Raw genomic sequence first — 12,790 nt, 5'->3', positions numbered from 1 at the left:
TAGATGGGTGGGTTAGTAAGTTTGCAGATGATATGAAGATTGGTGGTGTTGTGGATAGTGTAGAAGACTGGCAAAGGATACAGCAGGATACAGATCAGTTGCAGATATGGGCAGTGAAATGGCAGATGGAGTTCAACCTGGCCAAATGTGAAGTGTTACACATTGGGAGATCAAATGTAAAGAGACAGTACACTGTGAATGGCAAGACCCTTAACAGTGTTGATGGGATCTTGGGGCCCAAGTTCATAGCTCCCTGAAAGTGGCTACACTGGTTGATAGGGTGGTAAAGAAGGTATATGGTACGCTTGCCTTCATTAGTCGAGGCGTTGAGTTCAAGAGTCAGGAAGTTATGCTGCAGCTTTATAAAACTTTAGTTCGGCCACATCTGGAGTATTGTATTCAGTTTTTGTCATCCCATTATAGGAAGGATGTGGAGGCTTTGGAGAGGGTGCGAAGAGGTTTACCAGGATGCTGCCTGGATTAGAGGGTGTGTGCTATGAGGATAGGCTGGGCAAACCTGGGTTGTTTCCTCTGGAGTGGCAGAGGCTGACTGGGGGATCTGATGGAGGTTTATGAGAGGCATAAATAGATTAGGCAGCCAGTATCTTTTCCCCAGGGTTGAAATGTCTAATACTAGAGGGCAGGCATTTAAGGTGAGGGGGGAAAAGTTCAGGGGAGATGTGCAGGTCATTTTTTTTTTTGAGTGGTGGGTGCCTGGAATGGGCTGCCTGGGGTGGTGATGAAGTCAAATATAATTGGGGTATTCAAGAGCTCTTAGGCACATGAATGAGGGAAATGGTAGGATATGGACATTGTGTAGGCAGAAGGGATTAGTTTAGTTGGGCATTTTATTACTAATGTAATTGGTTTGGCACAACATTGTGGGCCGAAGGGCCTGATCCTGTGCTTTATTTTCTGTTCTAAATCAATGGACAGCGATGGAGAACTGGTTGGCTGATCAGGGCATAAGGCTGAACTGGCTCAGTCAGGGACCAATTCTGCAGAGCCATCATGAATTGACAGCAGAAGTCAATTCTTGTCTTCAGCTGTCCAACCACAAGAGTTTTGCACAGTCAGAATTGTGACATGATCTCTCCGCCACAAACCTCCAACCAACCCCCTGTGCCCCTCCCTTCTATTTACTACCCAATTGCAGTTGAGTTAGAAATGATAATTTATCAAGTGGCTTTTCAGACTATACCGCTTCTCAGCAATTTGGAAAGGTTTTCAATGTAATACACTGCTCTGCCTTGTGATTAAACAGCTGGAGTTGAAATAACATTCAAAGCTTAAATTTGACTTTAAAAGCCTAGGGTGCTTGGTGCTTGTTACAGCTTGGCTGATTTCAAAGATTTTTTGTTCTCCATTTGAAACTGGTAAAATTTTCAGACTGGGCTGACTTTGATTATGCGGCCAGAAATTGTAACCTTTTAAGTTGTATCAGTGTACTTCAAATGCTGAGTGAACCACATGCTTTGATCTTAATCCTGTTTCTGGAATTATGACCTGTTCAAAATCAATTGCCCACACATGGCACAGCAGTTGAGTCAGCATAGTGGCACACTGTGCTGGTGATGGCTGTGTGCCCACTTCTCCCTCCAGGATCAGCTTTTGAGCAGATTCAAGCAGAGGCAAGTTACTGTTGTACCAGAGGGGAGAAGGAGCTGGCCAACAAGTCACCTCAGCCGGCCGATCAGCAGCAGTGATTAGAGCCAGAGAGCAGGTTGTCTGCCCACTGCCTCAAGCAAGGAGAGAGAGTGACATTCCAATACACGGGAATGGCAAGAGGTAGAAGAAAATCATTATGCAAGGTATTTTTACTTTATCTCTGAGTAGTTCAAAGATCCAAATCAAGGGGACATTAGAACAGACCATGTCAATCAGCCCTTGAACTGTTCTACCATTCAGTGAGATCACGAAGGGGTAGGTCATATGTACCAAGACAGTTTTGTATCAAGGCTGCCACATTAAAATAGAAACAAAGGATTTTCATGTTGTTTCTAAATCACACAATAAGCAGTAATAGATGTTTGCTTTCATTATTCTAAACACATTTACACATACAATTTGCAAACTGACATCTTTGGACACAATTTTTGCTGACATTTAGTACCTTAACACTATTATAAAATTTGATTAAAGCTGCAAACTCTGCTGTTTTTTTTTGAAAGTGTTTTTCACAGATCCTTTTACTGCAATTAAGATTGAGTGAGATTCAGCCAGTTAAATGCCACTGTTCCATTTAAAAAAAAGTACATTAGCTTTCACATTAATACGGCTTGTATTGTGAGCATGACTGAACAGTTGCTTCATGCTTCAGTCCTTTAAGTTGGAAAGGGTGAATCAGTGCCTTTAAAGTGATTCAAAATATTTTTAACTCAGGGTGAGGATGAAATTGGTTTTCCTTGAAAGCATGGAATGGGAACCAGCAAATTTTCTGAAATTTCTGATTCAAAGGGAATTGCATTGGCATTTCAGAGAAAAATACTCGGGCTTCTGAGAAACTGAAGTGGTAATGGGCCTGACTAGGGACTAGTACAGAATTGATGAGTTGAAAGGCCTGTTGCTTGGTAATTTCTGCAACTCCCCCCAGTTTGGTAGATTTCTTGTACCCTAGAAGCCCCTCTCTGATATCTTGATGCTAATCTGTTGTTGTTAAGTGTAAAACTTTAATAGTGGAAAATATATATTTGGTATGATCTCACTCAGCATTTCTATAACAGGATGTATGAACCCAGATGTTCTGTCACTGAGCAAGTAAGTTGATAGTGTTGCAAAGTTTTACTTCAGCACTGTCTGACTGGAAATGGGATTTTCCTGGAGTGAAGTGTGATAACAACTAATTAGAGTTAGAGAGTAGAGTCAGACAGCACAGGAACAGGCCCAACTGGCCCATCCAAGCTAGTCCCATTTGCCCATGTTTGGCCCATATCCATCTAAACCTTTCCTATCCATGCACCTGTCCAAGTACTTTTTAAATGTTGTTAATGTACCTACTTGTGGGACATTTGCCTGAGCACTTCCTAGAGTGAGACTTGTTTGTGAGTAACATGATTTCCACATCAGTTGGCATTGTTCATCATGCAACACTCATCTTGGAGGCAAGGAGACATTGCCCTAATGTAACCTACTGACCCCTCCTAAAGTACTGATCATCACATTTCCCCCACCCTCTGCTGCCCCATTATTTCATTGCCTGATTTCCCAATCACCCCAACCCAACCCAACCCAACCCACCACTCCAATTTTCCCCTGACTCTCTGTCCAACTCTTTCAATCACCAACTTGCCGTTTAAACTTGGTGATGAGGAGGCTGCAAACTTCACCTGTCCCAACATAATTGGCATCATAAGCCAACCAACCAGCACTCCTCCCCACACCTCTAGGCTTCTAGGACAGTACCCTAACCACCTCCCCACCCATACCCCCATGGTTCCAAATGGGAACTTAATTCTGGCCCTCTTCCTCCCCCAATTCTTGGACTGATGTTGAAATGGATTTTGGCACACCAATGTGCATGATGTGCCTTATAAGGTGCACTGCAATTTCTGGTCCACTATCTCTGTAAAACCAATCTTTAAATTCTTGAAACATTGTTATATCAATTGCAAAATAATAACAACCCAACTGTGGAGAAGATGTGAAGTGTCCTTCTCAAAATGGAGAAAGAAATAATGAACAAGGGGTGTTGGGGGGGAAAGGGTTGTGATCGAGGGAGTGTTTAAAATAGTGTAACACTGCCACCATGTGGTACATGTTCTCTGTCTCCCAGGTAAAATAACTTCCCATAATTGTATTGAGCAAAATAATGTCAAGCATGCAGATTTGTTAAGTGGCCTTCAACCATTGCTAATTTTGTCAAATCCGTTTCATGTGTCCCATAGAAGCATTTTCTTAAACAAAGATAAACAGGGACATTTTGTGAGTTTCCATCTACAATGCAAATTTGCAGAAGAACATAAAACAAAGAACATTACAGCACAGTATAGGTCCTTCAGCCCGCAATGTTGTGCTGACATTTTATCCTGCTCTAAGATCTATCTAACCCTTCCCTCCCACATAGCCCCCTATTTCTCTATCATTCATGTGTCTATCTAAGAGTCTCTTTACCTCAGTATTCAGTACGGAAAAGGATCTAGGGGATTGTAGTGGGGACATGCAGCGGCCTGAAAAGCTTGAGCATGTAGATATTAGAAAAGAGGTGGTGCTGAAACTTTTTTTTTACAATATTTTTATTAAATACATGCATCAAAAAAGAAAGTAAAAATACTACTGAATACATTGTATTAAGTTGTACTTAGGATTACAATACCCTAAATCAATAATCACATATAGTAGTTAGTTAATAAGGAAAGAAAAAATTGATTTTTTTTTAACCAAAAAAAAAACTACCCCCACTACCAAAACATGAAGCTGTTAGATAGAAGAAACAGCAAGGAAAAACCTTAAAAAAAAACGAAACAGTGTCAGCCAATATCTGCATTTTTGTCCCCAAATCAGATTTTGAAACTTTTGGAAAGCATCAAGTTAGATAAGTCACTGGGACCGGATGGGATGTACCCCAGGTTGCTGTGGGAGGTGAGGGAGGAGATTGCAGAGCCTCTGACGATGATCTTTGCGTCGCTAATGGAGATGGGAGAGGTTCCAGAAGATTGGAGGGTTGCAGATGTTGTTCCCTCATTCAAGAAGGGGAGTAGGGATAGCCCAGGGAATTATAGACCGGTGAGTCTTACCTCAGTGGTTGGTAAGCTGATGGAGAAGATCCTGAGGCAGGATTTATGAACATTTGGAGAGGTATAATATGATTAGGAATAGTCAGTGTGGCTTTGTTAAGGGTAGGTCCTGCCTTACGAGCCTGATTGAATTTTTTTGAGGATGTGACTAAACGCATTGATGAAGGGAGAGCAGTAGATGTAGTGTATATGGATTTCAGCAAGGTGTTTGATAAGGTACCCCATGCGAGGCTTATGGAGAAGGTGAGGAGACATGGAATCCAAGGGGACATTGCAGTGTGGATCCAGAACTGGCTGGCCCACAGAAGGCAAAGAGTGGTTGTTGAAGGGTCATATTCTGAGTGGAGGTCGGTGACCAGTGGTGTACCTTAGGGGTCTGTACTGGGACCCTTACTATTTGTGATTTTTATAAATGACCTGGATGAGGAAGTGGAGGGGTGGGTTAGTAAGTTTGTGGATGACACGAAGGTTGGGGGTGTTGTGGATAGTTTGGAGGGCTGTCAGAGGTTACAGAGGGACATAGATAGGATGCAAAGTTGGGCTGAGAAGTGGCAGATGCAGTTCAACCCAGATAAGTGTGAAGTGGTTCATTTTGGAAGGTCAAATATGTTGGCAGAATATAGTCTTAATGGTAGGACTCTTGGCAGTGTGGAGGATCAGAGGGATCTTAGGGTCCGAGTCCATAGGACGCTCAAAGCAGCTGCACAGGTTGACTCTGTGGTTAAGAAGGCATATGGTGTATTGTCCTTCATCAATCAGGGAATTGAATTTGGGAGTCGGTATTATTGCAGCTATATAGGTCCCTGGTCAAACTCCACTTGGAGTCTTGTGCTCAGTTCTGGTTGCCTCACTACAGGAAAGATGTGGAAGCCATAGAGAGGGTATAGAGGAGATTTACAAGGATGCTGCCTGGAATGCGGAGCATGCCTTATGAAAGCAGGCTGAGGGAACTCGGCCTTTTCTCCTTGGAGAGAGAGAGGATGAGGGTGGACCTGATAGAGGTGTATAAGATGATGAGAGGTATTGATAGGGTAGATAGTCAGAGGCTTTTCCCCAGGGCTGAAATGGTTGCCACAAGAGAACATAGGTTTAAGGTGCTGGGGAATAGATATAGAGATGTCAGGGGTAAGTTTTTTTTACTCAGAGTGGTGAGTATGTGGAATGGGCTGCCAGAAACGATGGTGGAGGCTGATATGATAGGATCTTTCAAGAAACTGTTAGATAGGTACATGGACCTGAATAAAATAGAGGGTTATGGGTAAGCCTAGTAACTTCTAGGGTAGGGACATGTTCAGCACAGCTTTGTGGGCTGAAGGGCCTGAATTGTGCTGTAGTGTTTCCATGTCCCTAATGTATCTGCCCCCACACCTCTGCTGGCAGTGCATTCCATGCACCCCCCACTCTCTGTGTAGTTTTAAAAAAAACTTGCCACTGACATCCCCCTTATATCTTCCTCCAATCACCTTAAAATTGTCCCCTCGTGTTAGCCATTGTCGCCCTGGGAAAAAGTCTCTGACTGTCCACTCGATCTATGCCTCTTATCTTGTACACCTCTATCAAGTCACCTCTCATCCTCCTTCTCCCCGAAGTGAAAAACCCTAGCTCACTCAACTTATCCTCATAAGTCATGCTCTCCAATCCAGGAAACATCCTGGTAAATCTCCTCTGCACCCTCTCTAAAGCTTCCACATCCTTCCTATAATGAGGCAACCAGAACTGAACACAATACTCCAAGTGTGGTCTGACTAGAGTTCTGTAGAGCTGCAACATCACCTCACAGTTCTTGAACTCAATACCCTGACTAATGAAGGCTAACACACCATATGCCTTCTTAACAACCATATCAACCTGCGTGGCAACCTTGAAGGATCTATGGACGTGGACCCCAAGATCCCTCTGTTTCTCCACACTGCTAAGCGTCCTGCCATTAACCCTGTATTCTGCCTTCAAATTCGATCTCCCAAAGGGTATCATTTTACGCTTATCCGGGTTGAACTCTATCTGCCACTGCTAAGCCCAGCTCTGCAGTCTATCAATATCCTGTTGTAATCTACAGCAACCTTCTACACTAGCCACAACACCACCAACCTTTGTATCATCAGCAAACTGTACTAACCCACCCTTCCACATCCTCGTCTAAAGTCATTTATAAAAAATCACAAAGAGCAGGGGTCCCAGAACAGATCCCTGCAGAACATCACTGGTCACCGACCTTCAGGCAGAATATGCTCCATCTACCACCACCCTCTGTCTTCTATGGGTGAGCCAATTCTGAATCCACACAGCCAAGTTTCCCCGGATCCCATATCTCCTGACTTTTCTGAATAAGCCTTCCATGAGGAACCCTTATCAAACACCTTACTAAAAATCCATGTACACCACATCCACTGCTACTACCTTCAATGTGCGTTTGTCGCATCTTCAAAGAATTCAATCAGGCCTCGTGAGGCCACAACCTGCCCCTCACAAAGTCATGACGACTGTAATCAGCCTATACTTCTCCAAATGCCCATACATCCTGTCTCTAAGAATCTTTTCTAGTAGTGGGCCATTTAATCACTCACCCATCAACACACTTTATTCCAGCCCAGATGGAAATTTTTTTTAAATGGAGTCTATACTGCTGACTAGTAAAAAGTTCCTGATCAAACCTTTGGCCCCTTGATGGTTTTAATATACACCAAAATGGTGGTTTTCCTTTAGGATCTGATTTCTTAAATTGTGGATCTTGGTTTTGATTATAGGTTGGAAACAACAATAGTTTAACTTACTGTATTACTTTATCTGGACTTCCATTCTATGCATTCTTTTTGATACTGCTCTTGGTTGCTTTTTAAATTTCTGGGCTCATTTTTAGTTCCTGTAATGTGACAAATTTTTTTTACTGTTTAATTGTTTTTAATTTATTCACAGAATATAGACATTATTGGCAATTCCACATTTATTATTCATGCCTAATTGCCCCTATACCATGGAGGCAGTTAAGAGTTGACAACTTTGGGTCATGAATTATATATAGGCTGGACAGGTTAAGAGCAAACTTGCTTTCTGCTTTTACAATAATCTGGTAGTTTCATTGTTAATGTTACTTAGTTCAATTTTGTTTAATTCCATTCCTTGGCATAAGTGGTGGGGAAGTCCAGTTTGTGCTGTAACACTGGATTCCATGTGGAGCCCAGTGTTAGAGTATGGTACCATTCCAACTCCCATGCCTGGATCAATGGCTGAGAATACTGGTTGCTAATCCAACAACTCAATCGCTTCACATCAATTGTCTTCAAGTGCTTCTCAAGAAAAATAAATGACAAAAGTAAAAGCAGATGCAGCAAATGTTCCACTGATTTAGCAGCCCCAAACTCTCACTTCTAGTTCTCTTTCAGCTTTCTTCAACAAACAAGTCCTTAATGCAGTCTCAGATCCAAGACATGTTTACAAGGCCTGGAGAAAGTATTATGCTGCAGTGTTGAAACATTTAATGTTTATATTAGTGTTTCTATATTTAAAGAAGAAAAATCTGGATTGATCTTGTTTTCAATTAAAAATATATTATTGTTTCATTAGATGGGCCATCAAACAGGAAGGAATTGCAAAACCGGGTCAATGGAAGAACTCAAAACAGGAGAACCCCCTGTGGAACAAGCTAACCTACATGTGGCCTGTGTTGCCAGATGGTGAATTGAATGAGGTAGTAGAGCTTTTACTGATCAATAGATGGTGTACAACGTTCCCTTCATGGTTTATTACAGAGAGCCAACAGTTGGCATTGGTCAGGCTAAGTTTGATATTTTTCAGAAGCTTCAGAATAGAACACTAGAACAGAACAGGCCCTTTGGCCCACAATGTTGTGCCAACCTACATAAGCATGTACTCCATGATCAATTTAACCCTTCCCTCTTGCACAGCCCCTAACCCTCCATCTTTCTTACTTCCATGTAGGGTAATCGCTAATTCTATCTTTCTCAAGTACCTTAGCATTTCTTTTTGCACTACTTCAGATTGTACTATAATCTTTGCACCATTATGTTTTGTGCTTGTTGCTGTATTTATTATTACTGTGTATACAGTTACTGTGATCTTCACGTGAACAAGGAATTTCATTGCATCCTGGTGTATGTGACAATAAACTAAACTAACTATTGCCTAAAGACCTTCAGTCATGGGGGGGGGGGGGGGGTATTTTTATAAACTTGAATTCTAAATGCAATGGTATTAACAAAAAAGGCAAAATTTTGTGGATTCTGGAAATCTGAAGTAAAAACTGAGGTTGCTGGAAGTGTGTGTCAAGTCAGGCAGTGTGTGGAGAAAGTAGTTAATTGGCCATTCTCTCTTCTCCCCTCTCCTGTTGGGCAGAAGATATAAAAGCTTGAGAGCACATACCACCAGACTCTTGAAGGGACCTTTCATATGCTGAAAGATGAACTCTTGATCTCCCAATCTACCTCGTTGTGGCCCCTGCAATTTATTTGTTTACCTGCACTGCACTTTCTCTGTAACTGTAAGATTATAATCTGCATTTGGTTTTCCTTTTTACTACCTCAATTTACTTGTGTATGGCATGATCTGTCTGGATGGCACGCAAACAAGTTTTTCGCTGTATTTCAGTACATGTGACAATAATAAACCAATACCAATAATATTACAAGTCAACATCCTTTCATTAGAACAGGAAATAGGTGGAAATAAAAATGTTTTAAGATGTTGAGAATAAGATCAGTGGTTTGTGGATGCGTAGTTGTAAACTGTATGAAAAGTTGTGGCAATTTCCCACCACCTGTGGAGAGGAATCCATTCGAGGTTGGTCTGGGCACAGGGGCAGTTTCCCTATACACCTTGGGGGATAGCTGAAGATGCTGTAGTAAATGTTAGTTAAGTTTTTTGAATTGTTGAAGTTTATTTAACTGCTTTATGTTTCTAAGTTGTTTTTTAATTGTTTGAAGGGCTTCCAATAGATTTTAATTTCTGATTATCAGGAAGATCCAAGTCTTTCTTAGACTACACTGACAGCTGATTATGCCGGTGGCTTGGCTTCGGCTGTCAAGATTTCTTTCGTTGTTTTATGGGGGGGGGGATGCTTGTTATACCCCAATCCCAGCACAAGGGCATTTGTCATCAAAGGCTCAGACATCCTGTTGGGCTTTGCTCCTGTTGATTGGCCTGGACTGTAAATCTGTGTTAACATTAACATCATACATTGAAGCTATCTTGAGGGGTTTGAAAGTCCAGAGATATAGAGTGCATTTTTCTCAATTTGCTGTTAAACTCTTTTGATATGATAATATGAAAGGAATTTCAACTGCTTTCATATGAAGTTGATCTGTAACTGCATCTAAAATCTTGTTTTCTTCAGTATAGAATGAGTGAACTGAGAGGTTTCAAATGATTAAAAGGTTTGATAGGGTGCAAAGGAAGAAACTGCCACCTTGTTTCTTTATTTTAATATGGTCCTGCAATGTAAATATTATTGGAAAGACCAACATTTATTGCCCATCCTTGAAGGCTCGAGAAAATAGTGTCAAATCGTCCTCATGAACACCTACAGAAGTTACTGGTGCAAGTTGCTGTTACGTTGGAGTTCTTGGATTTTGATCTGGTGACCATGAAGGGTCAGCCATATGCTACAAAGCAAGTAAGCATGGTGAATAACTTCAAGGGGAACTTGTAGTCGATGGTGTTCCCATATTCCTAATGCTGGTGTCTTCTGGACAATATAGTTTACAGGTTAGGGAGGTGCTATTGAAGAAGCCTTGGTGAGCTGCTGCTATCCGTCCTGTAAATGCAGCAGGCAAACAGATTTTTCACTGTATCTTGGTACACCTGACAATAATATTCCAGTTCCAAAATAAACTGCAGCAGGGGAGTAGTGTGGTTCCAGTGAGCGGAATGTTAGTTTTCCTAAAGAGGGGTTAAAGCCATAGAGCAAAGTAACAATTTAGGTGATGCAAAGTGCAGTGTGGTAGGAAGGGACAGAGTTTCATGAGTGAGCAAAACTAGTGCTCGTTAGTGAGCAAAAAGCCAAAGCAAGGAAGCATTATTATGGTCAGGAAAATTGGCCTGAAAGTAAGTTGCATTTGTGGTTAAATTAGAAAAAATGAAGGGTTACGCTGGCTGGAGTCATGCTGAGCTTAAAGGAAAATGGTTATGGTTAATGGCAATTAATCATCACAGTTCCAAGATCTTGCTGCAGGAAGTAATCAGGGCTGTAGGTACAACTAACTTCAGCTGCTTCAATGAGGTCAGAGGTCAAGATGTCATCTTAAGGAATACAAATTGTAAAATTCCATGGAAACACAGGAGACTGCAGATGCTGGAATCTGGAGCAACACATGCAAAGCGCTGGAGAAACTCAGTGGGTCAGGCAGCATCTGTGGAGGGGAATGGACAGTCGACGTTTCCAGTCGAGACTTCTCATCTGCCTGATCCACTGAGTTCCTCCAGACTTTGTGTTCATATAGATCAATTCATTACCCAGTACATTGAGGTAGTACAGGGTAAAACAATACAAAATGCAGAGTAAAGTGTCACAGCTACAGAGAAAATGCAGTGCAGGCAGACAAAGTGCAAGGTCATAATGAGGTCGATTGTGAGGTCAAGTCCTTTTTATGGTACTAGGAAACCATTCAATAGTCTTATCACAGTGGGATAGAAGCTGTCCTTGAGCCTGGTGGTATGTGCTTTCAGGCTTTTGTATCTTCTGATGGGGAGGGGAGGGGTCTTTGATTATGTTGGCTGCTTTACCGAGGCAGCAAGAAGTGTAGACAGTCTATGGAGGAGAGGCTGGTTTCCATGATGTGCTAAGCTGTGCCCTCAAATCTCTGCAGTTTATTGTGGTCCCAGGTAGAGCAGTTTCTATCCCAAGCTGTGATGCATCCAGATAGGATGCTTTCTATGGTGCATTGATAAAAGTTGGCAAGTGTCAAGGGGGACATGCTAAACTCCTGAGGAAGTAAAGGTGCTGGTGAGCTTTCTTGGCAGGTAGTAAGTTTGCAGTTGACACAAAAATTGGTGGTGTAGTTGCTAGTGAGGAAGGTCATCTTAGGCTATAGAATATTGATCAGCTGGTAAGTTGGAGAGGACAGTGGTAGATGAAATCTGATCCTGAGAAGTGTGAATGGGGAGTATTTTGGAGGTCATATAAGGGTAGGATGTATATTATGACTGGTAGGGCCCTTGGGAGTATTGAGGAACAAAGGGAGCATAGTGTACAAATCTAAATGGTGGTGAAGGAGACACATGGGTTGCTTACCTTCATTACCTGGGGTACAGAGTGTAAGTACAAGCAAGTCTTGGTATAGCTGTATAAAACTCATCAGCACCTCTACTTCCTCAGGAGAAGAAATTTGGCATGTCCCTTTTGACTCTCTCCAAATTATATCAATGTACCACCATAGAAAGCATCCTACCTGGACGCATCAGGGCTTGGTACAGCAACTGCTTTGCCCGTGACTGCAAGAAACTGCAGAGAGTTGTGGACACAGCCCAGCACATCACCGAAACTCGCCTCCCCTTCTTGGACTCTGTTTACGCTTCTCACTGCTTCAGTAAAGCAGCCAGCAGAGTCAAAGATCCCACCCACCCCAGACATTCTCTCTTCTCTTCCCCCTCCCACTGGGAAGAAGATACAAAAGCCTGAAAGTATATACCACCAGACTCAAAGACAGCTTCTATCCTGCTGTTACAAGACTATTGAATGGTCCCCTAGTACGATAAATTGGACTCCTGACCTCACAATCTACCTCATTATGGCCTTGTACCTTATTGTCTGCCTGCACTACACTTTCTCTGTAACTGTAACACTTTATTCTGCATTCTGTTATTGTTTTCGCTTGTACTACCTCAATGCATTGCTGTAATGAAATGATCTGTATGGATGCTATATAAAAGTGTTTCACTGTACCTCGTACATGTGACAATAATAAACCAATTTACCATGAGTTAGCCCACAGCTGGAGTATTGTGTGCAGTTCTGGTTGCCACACCATAGGAAGGGTGTAATTGTATTGGAGAGGTGCAGAGGACATTCACTGGGGGTGGGAATGTTTCAATTACAAGGAGAAGCT

At 42.1% G+C, this 12,790-nt stretch overlaps 1 protein-coding gene across 6 annotated transcripts in view; it reads left to right on the top strand.

The window, feature by feature from the left end:
- The window catches only part of LOC127577799 (doublecortin domain-containing protein 1-like), a 282,541-nt gene that overhangs the window by 143,789 nt on the left and 125,962 nt on the right, over positions 1–12,790 (top strand). For all 6 annotated transcript variants that reach the window (XR_007957440.1, XR_007957439.1, XM_052029374.1 and 3 more), the window contains exon 9: positions 8,295–8,418. Coding sequence is in view for 4 of the 6 variants with exons in the window: in XM_052029374.1 (XP_051885334.1) it covers positions 8,295–8,418 (124 nt within the window). In the remaining 2 variants the exon portion in view is untranslated. The remainder of the gene's footprint in view (positions 1–8,294; positions 8,419–12,790) is intronic.

Source organism: Pristis pectinata, chromosome 14 (assembly GCF_009764475.1).
Source record: "Pristis pectinata isolate sPriPec2 chromosome 14, sPriPec2.1.pri, whole genome shotgun sequence".
In the NCBI taxonomy this organism is placed as follows: Eukaryota; Metazoa; Chordata; class Chondrichthyes; order Rhinopristiformes; family Pristidae; genus Pristis; species Pristis pectinata.
This window is presented reverse-complemented; position numbering and strand designations above follow the sequence as displayed.